The sequence below is a fragment of the Hyla sarda genome, chromosome 8 (assembly GCF_029499605.1).
Source record: "Hyla sarda isolate aHylSar1 chromosome 8, aHylSar1.hap1, whole genome shotgun sequence".
NCBI lineage: Eukaryota > Metazoa > Chordata > Amphibia > Anura > Hylidae > Hyla > Hyla sarda.
The window spans coordinates 227,863,349-227,879,728 of record NC_079196.1 but is presented as its reverse complement, the minus strand read 5'-3'; the positions used below and the strand labels follow the sequence as shown (position 1 = coordinate 227,879,728).

General features: G+C 46.9%; 3 protein-coding genes across 19 annotated transcripts in view; 2 read left to right on the top strand and 1 right to left on the bottom strand.

Annotated features, from left to right (window-relative positions):
* The window catches only part of LOC130283977 (nuclear factor 7, brain-like), a 168,709-nt gene extending 159,021 nt beyond the window's left edge, over nucleotides 1–9,688 (top strand). For all 11 annotated transcript variants that reach the window (XM_056533808.1, XM_056533807.1, XM_056533806.1 and 8 more), the window contains 4 exons: nucleotides 2,042–2,064; nucleotides 6,239–6,363; nucleotides 8,267–8,378; nucleotides 9,265–9,688. In XM_056533808.1, coding sequence (XP_056389783.1) covers nucleotides 2,042–2,064; nucleotides 6,239–6,363; nucleotides 8,267–8,378; nucleotides 9,265–9,688 — 684 coding nt within the window. The remainder of the gene's footprint in view (nucleotides 1–2,041; nucleotides 2,065–6,238; nucleotides 6,364–8,266; nucleotides 8,379–9,264) is intronic.
* The window catches only part of LOC130283978 (zinc-binding protein A33-like), a 112,673-nt gene that overhangs the window by 25,622 nt on the left and 70,671 nt on the right, over nucleotides 1–16,380 (bottom strand). For all 5 annotated transcript variants that reach the window (XM_056533816.1, XM_056533821.1, XM_056533819.1 and 2 more), the window contains exons 4-5: nucleotides 8,590–9,008; nucleotides 8,276–8,417 (exon numbers count right to left, since the gene is read on the bottom strand). The gene's annotated coding sequence lies outside the window, so the exon portion shown is untranslated. The remainder of the gene's footprint in view (nucleotides 1–8,275; nucleotides 8,418–8,589; nucleotides 9,009–16,380) is intronic.
* The window catches only part of LOC130283980 (zinc-binding protein A33-like), a 34,770-nt gene continuing 28,014 nt past the window's right edge, over nucleotides 9,625–16,380 (top strand). For 2 of the 3 annotated variants that reach the window (XR_008846895.1, XM_056533825.1), the window contains exon 1: nucleotides 9,648–9,724. Coding sequence is in view for 2 of the 3 variants with exons in the window: in XM_056533825.1 (XP_056389800.1) it covers nucleotides 9,716–9,724 (9 nt within the window). In the remaining variant the exon portion in view is untranslated. Of the gene's footprint in view, nucleotides 9,725–16,380 lie in introns of all 3 variants that reach the window. The other variant, XM_056533826.1, reaches the window with a different exon arrangement.

Here is a 16,380-nt window from a genome sequence, read left to right as displayed (position 1 = left end):
CAGGCACTGCCCATCACCTGCCCAATACCATCCCCACAGTGATCATGGTGGGGGCAGCATCATGTCTGGGGGAAACCAGGCACTGCCCATCACCTGCCCAATACCATCCCTACAGTGATCATGGTGGGGGCAGCATCATGTCTGGAGGAAACCAGGCTCTGCCCATCACCTGCCCAATACCATCCTTACAGTGATCATGGTGGGGGCAGCATCATGTCTGGGGGAGACCAGGCACTGCCCATCACCTGCCCAATACTATCCCTACAGTGATCATGGTGGGGGCAGCATCCTACTGGGTGACAGGGAGACTGGTCAGGGTTCAGGGAAAGCTGAATAGAGCAAAGCACAGAGATATACTTAATGAAAACCTGATCCAGAGTGCTCTGGACCTCAGACTGGGCCGAAGGTTTACCTTCCAAAAAGACACTGGGGGGCATTTATCATTGTCTTCAGAACAGTTTTTTGGTATAGTTTTGTCTTTCATTTGGCCCAGCGCTGCACCTTGGGCTATTTTTTGCGCCTTTTTGGTTTGCACTTTTTTTGTGTACAGACCAGCTGTTGAGGTTAGTATTATGCAGTGGTAATTAATTTATCAACTGAGACTTTTTGCGTAAGGTGCAAAAAAGAGGCGCAAAACCACTGAAAAGTCTCTAAAGTACACCAGCCCAGACTTAGTTCAGTTTTATGGTGTATGTCAAGAGGGAAATTTCAGAAAATGTGTACTTCCACAAAATGTAGCAAATGATCTGCGACCATTTAATAAACTAGGCGCTCCTACACATTACCAGCACACAAAAAAGGTGTAGAAAAATGCTTCACTTACACTACAATGATAAATGCCCCCCCCCCCCCCCCATGCCCCTAAGCACACAGACAAGACAACACAGGAGCATCTTAGGGACAACTCTGTAAATATCCTTGAGTGGCCCAGCCAAAGCCCGAACCCAATGGAACATCTCTGGAGAGACCCATAAATGGCTTCTACCAATGGTCCCCATCCAACCTGACAGAACTGAGAGGATCTGCAGAGAAGAATGGGCCAAAAATCCCCAAATCAAAGTGTGTAAACCTTGTGGCCTCATCCCCAAGAAGACTGGAGGCCGGAATCACTGCAAAAGGGGCTTCAACTAAGTCCTAAGAAAAGGGTATGAATACTTATGCCACATGTTATAATAAAGGGTATGAAGTATTCTAGTTTTTCCTTTGCAATAAATAAATATTTTTAAGAAGTAAAGATCTGTAACATTCTGTTATCACTTTGTCAATATGGGGGATTAAGGGCAGAATGATGGGGGACACAAGGAGGGACAGAAGAAAATGTGAGAAAAGTGACTGGGTATGAAGACTTTCTGAATGCGTTGTAAGAACAGAGAGCAGACGTTATCAGAGGTTTCAGACACTGATCAAAATCCTGATCGGATAAAAGGTATCCCCGATCCACATGGTGTCTGCCTCTCCATTCACTCGAGGGGCCTCTGTTCTTGTGATTGGTGGGGATCCCAGAGGTCAGTCCCCCATACAGCTGCCATCATGTGGATATGTCAGAACCTTTAATCTTGGGATAATCCCTTTATTAGGATGACAGCAAGAAGAGATCTTAAAGGGGAACTCCGCCCCTTGACATCTCACAAAGGGTAGGGGATAAGATGTCTGATCGCGGGGGTCCCACAGCTGGGACCCCCACGATCTCTGTGCAGCACCCGGTGTTCGCTTAGAGCGCTGGGTGCGGGCGGCGGGGGTCGTGACGTCACAACCACGACCCTTGTGATGTGAGGCCAGGCCCCCTCAATGCAAGTCTATGGGAGGGGGCGTGGCGGACGCCACGCCCCCTCCCATGGACTTGCATTGAGGAGGCGAGGCGTGACATCATGAGGGGCCTGTCCGTGACATCACGACCCCTGCCACCCGTTACAAGCGTTTGGAACAAAATGTTCCAAACGCTGAGGCTGCGGAGTACCCCTTTAAAAAAGAAAAAACACAATGACAACATACAGTGACATTGCAGGGACATGACTTATAACCTCTCTATTTCTTCCTGCAGGATATCAGACAATTCATGCAGCGGTAAGTATCCCAGATGGCAAAGCATGTGACATGGCGCAGGGTCCTGGGCACCCCCTGGATTTACCTTATAGCCCCTTCACATTAGAGCAGATCCTCCATTATATGAAGGAAATCTGCACATCCTGTACACAAAGCAGTGTTCATAAAACCGACCACACAAATTAGATTAAAGGGGTACTCCGGCCCTTAGACATCTTATCTCATATCCAAAGGATAGGGGATAAGATGTCTGATCTCGGGGGTCCCCCCGCGATCTCTGTGCAGCACCCAGCATTCTGTGCCGGGTGATGCTCCAGACTCAGAAACGGAGACGTCACACCACGCCCCCTCCATTCAAGTCTATGGGAGGATCCTTGACGGCACTCACACCCCCTCCCATAGACATGAAGGGAGGGGTCATGGTGTGACTTCACAAGGGAGCGTGGCGCGACGTCACGAGACAGGAGCAGCACCCGGCACAGAATTAAGAATTTTTAGAGGGATTGGCTGACCTGAGTGTGGTGTCGGGGGGGGGGGGGGGGGGAATGTAGAATAATGCAGGGCAGATGTTATGGCCCAAGGGGCAGATGTTATTAACCCCTTCTTGTTGTGACGCCAGGGCATGGTTTAGCCTTAACCACGCGATGGTAATACCACTGATCCTGGGCTAGGCACGGGGGCAATGAAGAAATCGACGCCAAGTTACGGACATCGGTAGCTTTACTGAGGGTAGACAGGTGATACAGTCTATGCAGTACATATATCCCAAGGAGGAGACACAGGGGGACCTCGCAGGCTTGCTGGGACTTGCAGTAGTTAGACTGACTTTTATGCAGGCCACGATGACTATGGATGGACTTGACTTGACAGACTTGATGACTGACAATTAGATGACTTGTGACTGACAAGATGATGACTTTAGCTTTCTTGAGCTGACTTTTGGCTGCAGACTTTAGGCTTGAGTCCTCCAATACTCCGGACACACACTGAGACGACTGCACTGGACCTCCGCAGGAACTAAGAGAGAGATTGCAGCCCCTCCCCTGGTTATATAGGGAGGTGGGGGCTGTGCAAGGAGCCCATAGGTTACTTGGGGGGTCACCGAGTCACTAGTGCCTCCTAGGTAACAATCATGTGGTACAATAATTAAAGAAACAGTACACTCTTATAATGCTAACATATGTACATAGGGGATAACACTGTAGGGAGCCCTGGGGACATAAATGGACTCTGCCTGACAGGGCAGAAGGAAATTATGGGGCCACACCATCCTGTTCTAGGCCACCACATGAGTATGCATGTGTATGGGGGCCTGGCAGCGGCTTTCTCTCTTCTTCCTTTTCAGAATGCATGCACACTCAGCTGAGCTGAGCATGCACATGGAAATCAGGAAGGATATTGTGGTGTCCCGGTACAGGACCTCGTCCTGTCCCTTGTGTTAAGTCCCCTCAGCTAATGCTCCTCCATCTCCACAATGCTCTCCTGCAGGGCTTGCCCCTTGGTCGCCTCATATAATTGTATTTACATGTCTATTAGTTAATGTTTAGGTATAATAAATGTATAGGACCTTCCCAGGTCATGTGATCTACCATTGTGAAGGTACATATGTTTAAGGACCTTCCTGCGTCATGTGATGTACCCAGAGTTCACTGGGTTCAGGACCTACAGGTTTGCTGGCCAATGAGCTTAGTCCAGCGTCCTATTATATAAAGGGCAGTAGTCTGTAAATTCCCTCTCTTGTTCCTGCACTCTCTTGCTCTACTCTCTTCCTGCCGGACTATCAAGCAGGCACATTCAGCACATCTAAATTCATCGCATCTAGGCCAAAGCCTGAAGGATCAGCAGCCATTAAAATCGTGAGTTATAAAGCTCAACCTACAAATCCTGTGTGACTACTATTCCACTCAAATCTTATAAGTAGTAGCACAGTGGCCTGCGTAAAGCTCATTACTACCAGTCCCAGCAAAGCCTGTGAGGAACCTGCATCCCGGTTGCCTCAGGAGAAACTGTATAATTGTAAAGACTGTTGCATAAGAGTTCAAGTAAAAGTTTCCAGTTATCTCATAAATCCTGCTGTGGACATTCCATTTATTATCCCTGCCATTTGTGGACCGGTTGGCGGCAGGATCTCCAATACTAAGCAAACCGCACCCTGGCATCACGACAAGTAAGGGTTAATACCACCAGACCCTGTAATATCATTGCAACACCCCAGACACCCCAATATCTACTGTTTATCTGCCATTGTACTGTATTTGTGTTTCAAGAAAAAGCTGAGAGTTCGGGTGGCTACACACTATGCTTGATGGTATGCCTTATACCGAGGTACTGATCCGTAGTGGCAAAAATCATAGGATAAAAATATGGCTGACTATTATCTGAGCGGGGCCCTTGCTACAGATACAATACATACACTATATAATACAATGTGGTAAAATCAAATATGGTAAAATATAGTTGCATAAAATTATGACATGGTGCATACACAGATAATGCCACCTAGTTTTGTGCCAATTTCTCACCCATTGATAAAGGGGAACCACGGGTGTAATGTAAGGCAGATGTACGGGCAGATGTTGTAGCCCAGGGGTAGGTGTTATTAACCCCTTCTTACCCTTAAACCACCTGAAAGTCCTAGGTCCTAGGCTAGGCAGGGGCAATAAAGAGTCCAAGGCCAGGTAAAGGATAGCGGTAGCTTTACTGAGGTTAGACAGATGGTACAGTCTATGCAGTTAGGCCAATATCCCAGAGATGTGACCAGTAACACACGGGACCTCGCAGGCTTGCTGGGACTTGCAGTGACTCAACAGACTTTAACGCAGGCCACGCTGACTATAATAGACTTGACTTGACTGAAGATGGTGACAGCAGACAGAGATGACCTGACTTACTGACTTGTGGCTGCAATTTAGGTTGAGGCCTCCAGATGTGCTGGACACTGACCCTGAGACGACCGCACTGGACCTCAGCATAGATGGAAGAGAGAGATTGTAGAACCTCCCCATAGATAACCTATGCACATTATAAGGAGATGCTGCAGGAGAGCCCTGGGGACATGCAGGGACTCAGTCTGATAGGGCAGGAGGACAGTACACTCCCAAAATACAAATCTCTACACGAGGACGCCGCTGCTAAGGAGGGCACATCACCCTACTGCCGGAATCTTCTCACCTACTGAGCTGGACGCACGTCTGTGCCATCCGACAGCTAAGGGAGTCGACATCTCACCGCAACCTTCCATGAAGACGGCAAGTCCCTGCGATATCATCTTCACATGGCAGTATTCATCTGACTCGCAGGTAATATCCTTCTATTAGGCCGGGAGAATACCCGTGCCATACCTGCAACACTCACAACTTTATTCGCACTGTGTATTCCAACTTACGGATTTAACAAGACTTTGAAAACCTATATAGGCGCATTACACTGGACATTTAAATTGGCACAAAACTAGGTGGCATTATCTGTGTATGCACCATATCATAATTGTATGCAACTATATTTGACCATATTTGATTTTACCACATTGTATTATATAGTGTATGTATTGTATCTGTAGCAAGGGCCCCGCTCAGATAATAGGCAGCCATATTTTATCTAAATAAAGCATCATTCATTTTGTATTTGTGTTTCTCCAGCATTTCCCAGTGTGTTCTTAGAGATGACTTTATAACTTTATAAACCCTACATAAGTAGTAGTTAGCTACACAGCCCAACCCTATATAAGTAGTAGTTAGCTACACATGGGTCATTTCTTTCCTAGCAGCCTCCCAGTCTGACTGGGAGAGCATGGTAAGTGAGCCATTACACCTTGTTCACACTGGTGTGGTGCTGTGCGGTGTCCGTTACTGCCGTGGCGCCGTGTCTGCGGGGGGGTGCGGCCCATAGACTGGTTTGAGTGGCATTGGGGCCGCTCTGCCGGTGGGTCGTTCCCCCCTGTGGGCATTGGTGTCGCGGCCGTGGTGGTCGCCGCTCGGTGCTGCGCCATTTTATGCTAGGGACGTTAGGGACCCACTCTAAATAGGTGGCCTTGACGTGGCGAGTGGGCTTGTACTTTTTGATCAAAAATGTATACTAACAACCTGTTAGTTTTCGATATTATGCTGAGAAGCAATCAGATCATTATACAAGATTGTAGATGTGCACCATGTCTGTTTTTCTACCCGAATTCATAACTTTATATTTGTTGTTATAGACAGTGTGAGACTGAACAGATAGAAGAAAACCTCAGTGTAGTCAACGAGAAACCACAAAGAGGCCTCTTCAAGGGGCCCTACGAGTACTACGCCTGGAGGAGGATGCTGTCTGTAGTCCAACCAGGTAATCTGATCTGTCAGGACTGGAAAGGAACTGTTACCGTTGCGCTCCGGCTGGACTCACCGGCTGTGAGCGCTCTCTGTTCCTGTTTCCGGCGGGGCTGTGATTCACATCGTGGGACGCGCCCGCATGCGAATCTCAGCCCGTCGCTCACCTTCCTGTGTCCTTGCTCCCTGATGTCCCTGCAGCTCCAGCATGTGTGCTTCTGGCCCCTAGGGCGCAACCGCGCTGGAGCTCTGTTACTTAAAGGGCCAGTACCCAATTAGTTTAAGCACCTGCACCTGTCCCCTGCTCCATAAGTATCTGCTCCTCCATTCTCCCTGGGCCGGATCTTGGTTGTCTGTCCTAGCCTGAGTCCTAGTCCTTGTTCCTGAGCCTAGTCCTTGTCCCAGAGTCCTAGCCCTGTTCCTGAGTCCAAGTCCTGTTCCGAGTTAAGTCCTGTTCCCGAGTCTGTGTTCCTGTCCCCAGTTCCGGCCTGTCCTGTTCCTTTGTTCCTGCCTTGTCCTTCCGTCCTGCCTGCCAGTCTCTGTCTGCACCACGTCACCCCCCAGCTACCTGTGTGGACGAGTTGTGCCAGGGGTAGCGACCTGGGTGTCACCCGCCGCAGCAAGACCATCCCGCTTTGCGGCGGGCTCTGGTAAAGACCGGTGGCACATTAGACCCCGCTCCCTGGTGCGGCTCAAGTCCCTATCCACACAGGCCAAGAGAATCCACTATCTGCTGTACTCCTGCCGTGATTCCTAACAGTGAATTGTAACAGGAACTTGCATAGTGGTCCAGGAAGCTGAGATACATGGAGTTGTTATATGGGCCCAGAAACTAGTCACTGACCACTATTATTCATCCTGGAGAGACACAGGAATAACCATAAGTTGTGAAACACAACTACAGTGTGAGGACCCTTCACATCTCAGCTTCCTGGACCCCTGCAAGTGTTTTATTAAAACAAGATATGGGGGTCTACAGGATCAGTACAGGATAGGTAATGTATGTACACAGTGACCTCACCAGCAGAATAGTGAGTACAGTTCTGGAGTATAATACAGGATATAACTCAGGATCAGTACAGGATAAGTAATGTAATGTATGTACACAGTGACCTCACCAGCAGAATAGTGAGTACAGCTCTGGAGTATAATACAGGATATAACTCAGGATCAGTACAGGATAAGTAATGTAATGTATGTCCACAGTGACCTCACCAGCAGAATAGTGAGTACAGCTCTGGAGTATAATACAGGATATAACTCAGGATCAGTACAGGATAAGTAATGTAATGTATGTACACAGTGATGCCACCAGCAGAATAGTGAGTACAGCTGTGGATTATAATACCGGATATAACTCAGGATCAGTACAGGATAAGTAATGTAATGTATTTACACAGTGACCTCACCAGCAGAATAGTGAGTACAGCTCTGGAGTATAATACAGGATATAACTCAGGATCAGTACAGGATAAGTAATGTAATGTATGTACACAGTGACCTCACCAGCAGAATAGTGAGTACAGCTCTGGAGTATAATACAGGATATAACTCAGGATCAGTACAGGATAAGTAATGTAATGTATTTACACAGTGACCTCACCAGCAGAATAGCGAGTGCAGCTCTGGAGTATAATACAGGATATAACTCAGGATCAGCACAGGATGTCATGTCAGTAACTTGTAACTGGTTAAGAGAATGATTAGTACAATGGTAGTTAAAATGGTTACATCCTTGGCCTTTTTATAAAGGTTTCTTTACTATTAGTATGAAGGACAAATATCTGGATGTCATATCTGTGTCTGTACAAGAGCTGGACAGTGACACTCAGGTTTGCTCCATCATCAGATGCAATATAATCTACCTATACTTCCTAAATAATCTTCACACTCTCCCATCTTTTCATCTGATCCCACAGCCACCTCACCTCTGACGCTGGATCCAGAGACGGCTCACCGCAATCTCCTAGTGTCTGAGGACTTGACCAGCATCTCCTACAAGTCGAGTTTCTTCAGGAGGGTTCCGGACAGGTGAGACGTGATAACCTGGTGATGGGTCTCCTGTGTCTCCTGATAGAAGTGAGAAGCCTCAATCAGGTTATCTGTGACATCATCACTACAATAGTGGATACTTGACTTCAAAGGAACGCGGCTCACGCCGCTCGTGAGCCGGGTTCCTTTGAAGCCAAGTATCCACTACCGCATATGTTCCGGAGGGCAGCAGACGATCAATTCTACATACCTATCCCATTGTTGCGTATGTGCCTACACAACCACCCAGGGTGAGCAGTTCATTTATATATTAATTCAGCTCTCTGGGTCCAACAATATTATTCTATGGAGTGCTTACTTCCTTGTCTCTATCATCACTACGAGGCAGACGTTTGGTCAGACACTTCCAGCAGTATATACAGTGAAGATCTGGTTTTGTGGAATATTTTTGAAATCTGCGTAAATGTCCTTATTTTCACTGTTCCTGTAAGTGCAGCAGAGTCTTAATAACATACATCTGCATGTTCTCCTCTTCTCACCCTCCACATATTTCCATTAGACCTGTGGTGGAGTAACCTTGTGCCCATCACAGTCAGGTGCCCTCTCTGGGTATCTATGCAAGGACTTCCTTCTCTCTCCTGTTCCCCTCAGTAGTGACCCCTGTACATCCTGAGAAAGCAAATATCTAAATTATCTATAGAATTAATTCAAGAGGAGCAATATGCAGATTGACTTGCAACAATATTCCACATTGAAGACTTCCGTCATTACTGATGTCTTTCCATGTGAGCTTCAGATAAGTATTAGAACACTACTTATATTGGGGGCCAATCTTCTCTCTGTTTAGCTGTTGAAGGTGGGAATTTCCCATGAATGTTTAGTAGTTTCACTTATTCACATTGTACATTTTTGTTTGTCCCCACAGCCCCAAGAGGTTCTCTCATTTTCAAGTAGTACTGACCAGAGAAGGCTTCAGTGATGGCCACCACTATTGGGAAGTTGGCGTAGATGGGAAAAACCAATGGACTGTAGGATTGGCCAGAGGAACAATAGATAGGAAGCAGACAAGCCACATTTTTGTACTTGATGATTACTGGGCTGTATCGTATGAATTCCCCTATGGCCTTTACTTAGTGACTGAGCCCATTGAACTCCTCGGCATCAAGATCTCACTGAAGAGAGTTGGGGTGTACCTGGATTATGAGGCCGGTCAGGTTTCCTTCTATGATGCAGAGAAGATGACCCATCTCTACACCTACACCGCAACCTTCAGTGAGAAACTCTATCCGTATATTGGGACCGCCAGTACTGAAGAGGCCCCAGTGAAAATTGTCCATGTCCAGCTGTGAGATCAGAACATCCTGCGGACAAGGAGAATGCGTGATGTATAGTATTTACAGAGGGGATCTTGTGCCGTTGCAATGTACACATAGCATTTAGTAAATCCCCCCATAGATCAATATTCGTAGGGATGACGTGATATTTCCCTTCGATACTTCCCTACCGTAATTACAGCTTGTCAGTGACATTTATGTAAGTAAAGCTTAATCCTTGTATAATGAACAGTGATTGTGTAAAAGACTTTAGCAATCACCTACGCGTCTTTTCTGGTGTAAAAAAAATTTAAGGTTGCAGTTTAAAGAAACTCCAGTTTTGCACACAATATGCAAATTTTTTTTTTTTTTTTTTACCATGTTCGCCAATTTTTTTTAAAGTAGTCAGGGCTTAGCATTGATGGGGGTCTTATGGCCAAGAACATTTACTATAATTTACAGGGGGAACTGGTGTAAATTGTAGCTAAGATGTCCTCCCTCTCCCTTGATCTTTGCAATGTTCTTGTAACCATTGGCTATCCTAATAAGAAGATAGAGAAGAGGTAAAACTAATACTATGCAGATGACATCTTCTTATTTATGGATAGGAAGGATACAAACCTGGACTAAGAATACCAGAGTTATTGTTACCTTAAAGGGGTACTCCGCTGCTCAGCATTTGGAACAAACAGTTCCGAACGCTGAAGACGGCGTCGGCAGCTTGTGACGTCATAGCCCTGCCCCCTCATGATGTCACGCCCCATCCCCTCAATGCAAGTCCATGGGAGGGGGTGTGACAGCCATCACGCCCCCTCCCATAGACTTGCATCGAGGGGGCGGGGCATGACATAATGAGGGGGTGGGGCTATGACATCACGAGCTCCCGGCGCCATCTCCAGCGTTCGGAACAGTTTGTTCCAAGTATCCCTTTAAGGAAATCATGTTGAATCCATCTCAAAATAAAATGTTAAAAGCAGGATAATGCTTCAAATATTTAGGAATTATGGCCTCTAGTAAATCAACTGAATTTACTTTTTACAATTTTTTTCAGTAATGTTCCCAGGCTTTGTTATAAAATAATTAAAACCTCTATATATCCACTGTGCTACCTCACAGCCTTTGTTATCAGGCCCCGATCTCATGTGTACTTCCCTTTCTGAAGCTACAGGCGGCATCACCACTCAACCAATCACTGACTGAGGAGAAACAACGCTGCGGCCAGTGATTGGCTGAGCGGCGATGTGACGTGCTGTTTGTAGCTCCGGCAGGTAAAGTCCACTGAAGAACGGGGTTCTGATAACGGAGGCCAGGGCCGGTGTTAGACTTAGTGTGGCCCTGGGCAAAATTAAGGGTAGGGCCCCCAAATTCTGAAATATTGTACTAGTGTATAAAGTAGTGGGGGGGAGGAGTTGCCCCAGTTCAGCCTAGAGCTGTGTTCTGAGCACAAGTGGGGTTAAGGTACGAGCTGTAGGTGGAGAAGCTCTGAGGGAAGTCCAGAACAAATCTAATCTCAAGTCTTATCTAGCCATTCTGCAAGGATCCCCCGCATAGAGGAAATTCAAGTCTGGCAGAGAAAGTCTCAGGACCTTGTCAGAACCCTAGCGACCTAGAACAATCTTCAGTTCTATATCAAGTCAGTATCAATCAGTTGGGTGAAAGCACAATAAGTCCCAGCAAGGCAACTGGTCTCCGAAGAGGTTACACTGTATTCTCTCCACTCTGCACTCTGTTGGCGTGTAATACCCTCAACACCCTGCTGAGTAAAAGGCAGTTATCCGTAACCCAATGTTGGTGTGTTTCTCTAATCTCCGTGTCTGGCCCAGGAGAAGCTGTCTCCAACCTCGGACTGGGTACAGGCTAACAGTGTCCTGGCGTCACAAAGTGATTAGGTATTTCCTAGCACCCCGTGTCACCACAAAACTTGGTGTCACGAACAGGATTTGGTTTTGTGCCTACAAAAAAAACCTCAGTCTGAACTGTATCCTAGAGAAAGCACAAGCGTGCGACAGATTGTGCGACAGAATTACTGTACGGGACTTTGCATATGGCGACCAGTGCTACCGAAATAGAGGGGGAGCACTTTATTGACTGCCATACAGAGAGTGAGAATCGTGACAAGAGACTTTGTGAATCTAGTCCGTCTGCATGTGTACGCAGTGCACAGAACTCATGCTGCCCCACAAATTACAGTCCACCCCAGGAGGGGTTAATCCAAGGAGTGCAAAGTGCGCGAAAAACTTCTGCCAGATGAAACACCCCACCTCCGGGCGCGGGAACCAAGTTGCTGTGCCAAAGCCGAAGTGGAATTTAAAGGACCGCCCCCTTGTTGCACAGGGGACGGTTGAAGAGGCTGCACGGCGGATGTATTTCCTGTTGCCTCCCAGCTTTACCTCATGTGACCAGTGCAGCTAAGATGGTGGAGAGGAAGCAGCACGCAAGCATGGGGGAAGCAAGCGCTCAGCAAGTGGCGATGGCTGGAGAAAGTTTTTGCAGCCCTGGCTGTGGGGCTTAAAGACAGAGTCAGCGATGCCCGGAAGGCACCTATACAACAAGGCGACAGCGGCTGGAGGACTCCAACTTGGGCTGGGATCACCACACCCTATTCCAGCACTGAGAGGGTATCTGTGAGTGCCCAAGTCCGACCGGAGCCACCAGTGAGGCCCAAGTTACCCCCGCTGCCGTGGTAGTTATTCGAGGGATGAGTGGGAGTTGCTCCGTTATATGCAAGAGTGTCTCATTCCCCTTTCTGAGAGGTAGACGTCACTTGGCTGGATGTCCCAGCTACCGGAGCCGGTGATGGTTCCGCCACCAACAGCCGTACCAAGAGAGAAGCTACGGCTTCCCAAGACCACGCCACGGCCCCCTAATACACAGGTATGGACAGAAGAGCAGGCGCCAACGACCACTTCAGCAGCACCAGTGGTGGGTGCTGCGTCCATACAGGTTGTCGTCAAAGTGAGTCCCCACATCTCGGGATCACAGCTCTCAAGGGTATCATGGATTCAGAGCATCACAACGGAAATGAGAGGCTGCCTGCCTGAGTGGGACCCTCAGCCTCCACCAAATTGAAGAATCTGCATGTCCTAAGGAGGTGGGACATAATAATGCTCACTCCCTTCACAGAAAATTCCTGTTCCTGTTTTGGCAAAAAAGCCTGTTGTTATGTTTTAGGTCTCCATTAGCTACAGGTTATACCAGCCTGTGCAGGACATTAAAGGGTACTCCGCTGCTCAGCATTTGGAACAAACTGTTCCAAATGCTGGAGCCGGTGTCGGGAGCTCATGATATCATAGCCCCGCCCCCTCATGACATCATGCCCCGCACCCTCAATGCAAGTTTATGGGAGGGGGTGTGACGGCTGTGACGTCCTCTCCCATAAACTTGCATTGAGGGGGTGGGGTGTGACATCATTAGGGGGCAGGGCTGTGAGGTCACAAGCTCCCAGCGCCGGCTCCAGCATTCAGAAGTTTGTTCCAAACGCTGAGCAGCGGAGTACCCCTTTAAGAGCAATGCCCCAGGACTGATTCCTGTTACTGTTTACCTAAGTTCTGCAACCATTCAAACAAAGTGCCTGGCATTTAGCCAAGAGGAAACCATTACACTTACATGTGCCCGGTATCTTACTGTGAACTTCTTAAGCATTTCTGTGCCTTTACAGCAAAAACAAATGCAGTCTCAGGACCTTGTCAGAACCCTAGCGCCCTGGAACAATCTTCAATCTTCAATCTTCAGAATCAACATTTTTTTAGTTTTCTTCTCTGTCCGCATCAGACCGCCATGTCGACTTCTTCAAGCCAAAACATGTGTAAGACAAACATGTTACACTCTGCATTTTTACCGTGCCCTCCCCTCCTCTACAGAATCTCCCCATCTATGGGCCCTGAACTGTTATAATGCCCTCCTGCACAGTAAAAGGGCAGGTAGGTGGGTAGCCAGGTAGGTAGCTAACTAGGTAGTTAAGTAGTCAGGTATGTAGGTAGGTAACTAGCCAGATAGGTTGGTAGGTAGGTGTGTAATTAGGTAGCCAGGTATCTAAGTATCCAGGTAACTAGCTAGGTAGTTTGCCATAACATCACTCATTTTACCATAAAATCTATGGCAAAAGCAAATAACAATATTTGTGGGTCGAATTTTCTTTTAACCCCTTAAGGACCGGAGGTTTTTCCGTTTTTGCATTTTCGTTTTTTGCTCCTTGCCTTTAAAAAATCATAACTCTTTCAAATTTACACCTAAAAATCCATATGATGGCTTATTTTTTGCGCCACCAATTCTACTTTGTAATGACGTCAGTCATTTTGCCCAAAAATCTATGGTGAAGCGGGAAAAAAAATCATTGTGCGACAAAATTGAAAAAAAAAACGCTGTTTTGTAACTTTTGGGGGCTTCCGTTTCTACGTAGTACATTTTTCGGTAAAAATGACACCTCATATGTATTCTGTAGGTCCATACGATTAAAATGATATCCCTACTTATATAGGTTTGTTTTTGTCGGACTTCTGGAAAAAATCATAACTACATGCAGGAAAATTAATACGTTTAAAATTGTCATCTTCTGACCCCTATAACTTTTTTATTTTTCTGTGTATGGGGCAGTATGAGGGCTCATTTTTTGCGCCGTGATCTGAAGTTTTTAACGGTACCATTTTTGCATTGATAGGACTTATTGATCACTTTTTATTCATTTTTAAATGATATAAAAAGTGACCAAAAATGCACTATTTTGGACTTTGGAATTTTTTTGCGCGCACGCCATTGACCGAGCGGTTTAATTAATGATATATTTTTATAATTCGGACATTTCCGCACGCGGTGATACCACATATGTTTATTTTTATTTTTATTTACACTGTTTTTTTTTTTTATTGGAAAAGGGGGGTGATTCAAACTTTTAATAGGGGAGGAGTTAAATGATCTTTATTCACTTTTTTTTTCACTTTTTTTTTGCAGTGTTATAGGTCCCATAGGGACCTATAACACTGCACACACTGATCTCTTATACTGATCATTGTTATCCCATAGGGACCTATAACACTGCACACACTGATCTCTTATACTGATCATTGTTATCCCATAGGGACCTATAACACTGCACACACTGATCTTCTATGTTGATCACTGGTTTCTCATAAGAAACCAGTGATCAACGATTCTGCCGGATGACTGCTCATGTCTGGATCTCATGCACTGAGCAGTCATTCGGCGATCGGACAGCGAGGAGGCAGGTAGGGGCCTTCCCGCTGTCCTGTCAGCTGTTCGGGATGCCACGATTAGCCGCGGCTATTCCGAACAGCCCGACTGAGCTAGCCGGGAACTTTCACTTTCACTTTTAGCCGCGCGGCTCAGCTTTGAGCGCGCGGCTAAAGGGTTAATAGCGCGCGGCGCCGCGATCGGCGCTGCGCGCTATTAGAGGCGGGTCCCGGCTTCACTATGACGCCGGGCCCGCCATGATATGACGCGGGGTTACTGTGTAACCCCGCGTTATATCAGAAGAGCAGGACCAAGGACGTACCGGTACGTCCTTGGTCCTTAAGGGGTTAAAAACAGCACAGTTTGCAAATTTTTGGAGGGGTTTGTTACTACCCAAAAATTACACATTGTCCCAGATTTATCAAACTGTGTGAGAGAAAAGTAGAAATAGTGAAACAGTCCACAAGGTATATAATTCTAAAAATACACCGGATATGACCAGTTGACAATAGAAATGTTTAGTTACTAACTATATAAATAAAAATAAAATGGTGTTCTGACAGCGCCCTTGCCAGAAACACACATTAGACCATATATATATATAAAATACACAATAAAATGTACAAGTATAAAATATAAAATGAAATACTAGCTGTGACCACGTATGCAGAGTATTAATAGCCACCTGTAGGTTTACTCTGCCCCGTGAGCTCCGGTGACGGTCTCCTACCTGTCCTCGGGGCTCCGGCGCGTCCTCTTCGGGATTCCCTGCATCGCTGGCGTTCTCCATCGTCGTCATCACGTCGCCGACGTGAGAGCGACGATCCAGGGGAAGCAGAGACGTCCGGAGCGTCGGGGACACCCCGGGGACGCGGCGACAGCGATGGAAGGCGACATCCAGGGCAGCGGTGACGAGCGGTGACGGTCCGGAGTGGCGGGGACACGTGAGTATAATCTCCAATACCAGTGGTCTTCAACCTGCGGACTTCCAGATGTTGCAAAACTACAACTCCCAGCATGCCCGGACAGCCGTTGGCTGTCCGGGCATGCTGGTTGTTGTAGTTTTGCAACATCTGGAGGTCCGCAGGCTGTAGACCACTGTCCTATACTTTACATTGCGCGGATCCCTCAACATACGATGGTTTCAACAAACGATGGTCCATTTGGAACGGATCACCATCGTATGTTGAGGGATCACTGTAGATACATATAGTGATAGCGATGTAATCGCCGCATATGAAGGTCGCGCGTATGAAGCGATGTAATCTCGCGCGACCTTCATATGCGGAGATTACCTCGCTGATCTATGGGTGGTGAGTTGTGCAGCGCACCGGTGAACTTACTTTTCCATAATCTAATACACTGTGGACCTCACAGCGGATTTCTATTTTGAAATACTGCTAATAAAGAACATCTATTATATCTATCTACTAACTACCATCTGTTACTACTGAGAGACATTTACTATATTATGATACTATTTGCTACATATCTACCTACAGGTGGCTATTAAAGGGGTACTCCGCCCCTAGACATCTTAT